Genomic DNA, 2,514 nt, shown 5'->3' with positions numbered 1-2,514 from the left:
CTAGATATCATTTATATGTGTGGCATATTGGCCCATCATGACTAAACTTTCTTTGCCAATGGGTACGATTTGATGTGAGTCGAGACCAATTGTTCTTCGTATTATCATCATCATCATCATCATCATCAGCCTGTCACGCCACTGCTGGCGGATGGCCTCCACATCTTTCTCCACTCTTCACGGTCTTGGGCTCTCTGGATCCACATGGTGCCCGCTCTTCGTATTATAACACCTCTTTATTACATAATTCGTAATTTGATTTGACCTGGCAGCAAACTTCAATATTCTGTCAACTTGTATAATCTTTCTTACTAGAAAATTGTATTTTGCTTTGTTTACCTTTCAAAATAATTGTAAGCCCAAAACTCGGCTCAAAATAGTAGCGGTAAACTAGAAGTACTTCAAGTAAGATTGTCGCATAAGAACAAAAACGGGAACGATCTTCATCGTCAAAATTCTAAAAAACTGCGAGTTTGGGTGAGTGGGAACAGAGAAATGTACGGTGGCCCACAAGGGACATGCAACTTACATAAGTCTGTTGCTGCAAATTAAGTCAGTTGCTGCAAGTTAAGTCTGTTGCTGCAAGTTAAGTCTGTTGCTGCAAATTAAATCTGTTGCTGCAAATTAAGTCTGTTGCTGCAAGTTAAGTCTGTTGCTGCAAATTAAGTCTGCGCCTGCGATTTGCAATTGTCGTATGCTGCTGAATACATAATAAAAATGGCTGCTGAAGATAACGAAAACGCTTTAAGGACTTTAATAGAAAATTATTTTTATTCAGGATATAAATACAACGAAATAGTCTTACTTCTAGACAAGCATCATGCCGTAAAAATGTGTTGTAGAACTTTAAAAAGAAAACTCAGAGAATATGGTTTCAAAAAACGAAAAAATGATGATTGTATTGATGACGATAGGCTAAAAGAAACTATTCGTCAGCTAATAAATGATGCTGGAAGCTTGTCAGGATATCGAACAATCTGGCATACCCTGCGTCGTCGATTCCACGTACACGTTTCACGTAAAAAAGTGGCATTAATAATGAAGGAAATTGATCCACAAGGTGTCCAGCAAAGGAAAACTCACTGTCTCCAACGACGAGTATATCGATCATACGGTCCAAACTTTTGCTGGCACATGGACGGTAGGAAAATTGAAATTTACTAAAGTACAAAAGATGGCTACGTTGATTTATTTGGTTTGCCTGTTTTGATTGGTTATAAAACATAACATAATGTTTTATTTCATATTAATCACACCATTGCTAATTGTTACAGGCTATGACAAATTAAAGCCCTATGGATTCCCTATTCATGGGGCTATAGATGGTTACAGCCGACGGATAATTTGGCTTGAAGTGGTAAAATCCAACAACGACCCAAAAGTGCCTGCAAATCTTTTTCTTAAAAGTGTAAAAGAAAACCTCGGATGTCCACTTCTATTATGGAGTGACTGTGGCACAGAGAATGGATTGGCGGCTTCAATGCAATGTTATTTTAGAGATAATGGGACAGATGACTTGGCAGGAGAGAATGCTCATCGCTATGGTTCTTCTCACGCAAACCAGAGGATAGAAAATTGGTGGTCGTACTTTCGTCGTAGTCGAAGCAACTGGTGGATTAATTTTTTTAAAGGTCTAGTTCACGATGGGGTTGTTCTTCTTGGAAACTTAATTCACATGGAGTGCCTCTGGTTCTGTTTCCAATCTGTGCTACAAAATGAACTCAATGATATAATTGACCACTGGAACACTCACTATATCCGACGTTCGCGATATGATACTATACCTGGCGTGCCAAATCTTCTTTACTTTTTACCAGAATTAACTGGTGGAGCTGACTATATTGTCCAAGTGCCAACAGACAAAATTAACGAAATGGAGGAAGAATTTGAGATGGAAGAAGGACTAAATGACTACAAAGAGTATTTTGAACATGTAATGGAAATAAAAGGACTACGTCTTCCAAATAATGCAACTGAAGCATTAGCACTATTTCAATGCTTAGTAGAAGCTGCTAATGATAAGGATTAAATGTTAACGGGAAAATCGACAAAAAAAACATGAGTTTCACGTCATGGACAAACCAGGCACGACGTTTGACTTTTGCTGTAAATGTTGTTTACGTACACTAGAATGTAAGCGAATAACCATAACATCAACAAAACGATTTTGCAATGATCAAGTCAATTAAAGTATTAGTTTCAATTGTCAGATCTGCTTTTCAGATAAGTCCAAAATCACACGAATCCCCAATGGCAGAAACCATTAATTCTTCCATTTCACATTCCGAAGCTATATGAACAGGTAACTTCACCAGCAAGTCACATGTTGACGTATATGGTCTACATTTGCAGCAATCTTTGCAACCATGGATGAAAGCAACATTGAACTTATTGGGAAAACCTAACGGCGGTACTTCCTTGGAGCCACTGCACCATTGCAGGAAATCTGTCATAGTTAAATTTTGCAAACCTGAAATGCATTAACATTATTACCTCAGCGGCAAAAACATAGCT

General features: G+C 38.1%; 1 protein-coding gene across 1 annotated transcript; it reads left to right on the top strand.

Annotated features, from left to right (window-relative positions):
* Positions 1 to 621: 621 nt before the first annotated feature.
* Positions 622 to 2,029, top strand: LOC124436006. Its single transcript, XM_046985932.1, has 2 exons — positions 622 to 1,141; positions 1,275 to 2,029. The coding sequence occupies exons 1-2, from the start codon at positions 718 to 720 to the stop codon at positions 2,027 to 2,029; spliced, it is 1,179 nt and encodes a 392-aa protein (XP_046841888.1). The 5' UTR covers positions 622 to 717.
* Positions 2,030 to 2,514: the final 485 nt, after the last annotated feature.

Source organism: Xenia sp. Carnegie-2017, unplaced genomic scaffold (assembly GCF_021976095.1).
Source record: "Xenia sp. Carnegie-2017 unplaced genomic scaffold, XeniaSp_v1 HiC_scaffold_16, whole genome shotgun sequence".
Classification (NCBI taxonomy): domain Eukaryota; kingdom Metazoa; phylum Cnidaria; class Anthozoa; order Malacalcyonacea; family Xeniidae; genus Xenia; species Xenia sp. Carnegie-2017.
Note: the sequence above shows the minus strand (reverse complement) of the source record. Positions and strands in the feature narration are given on the sequence as shown.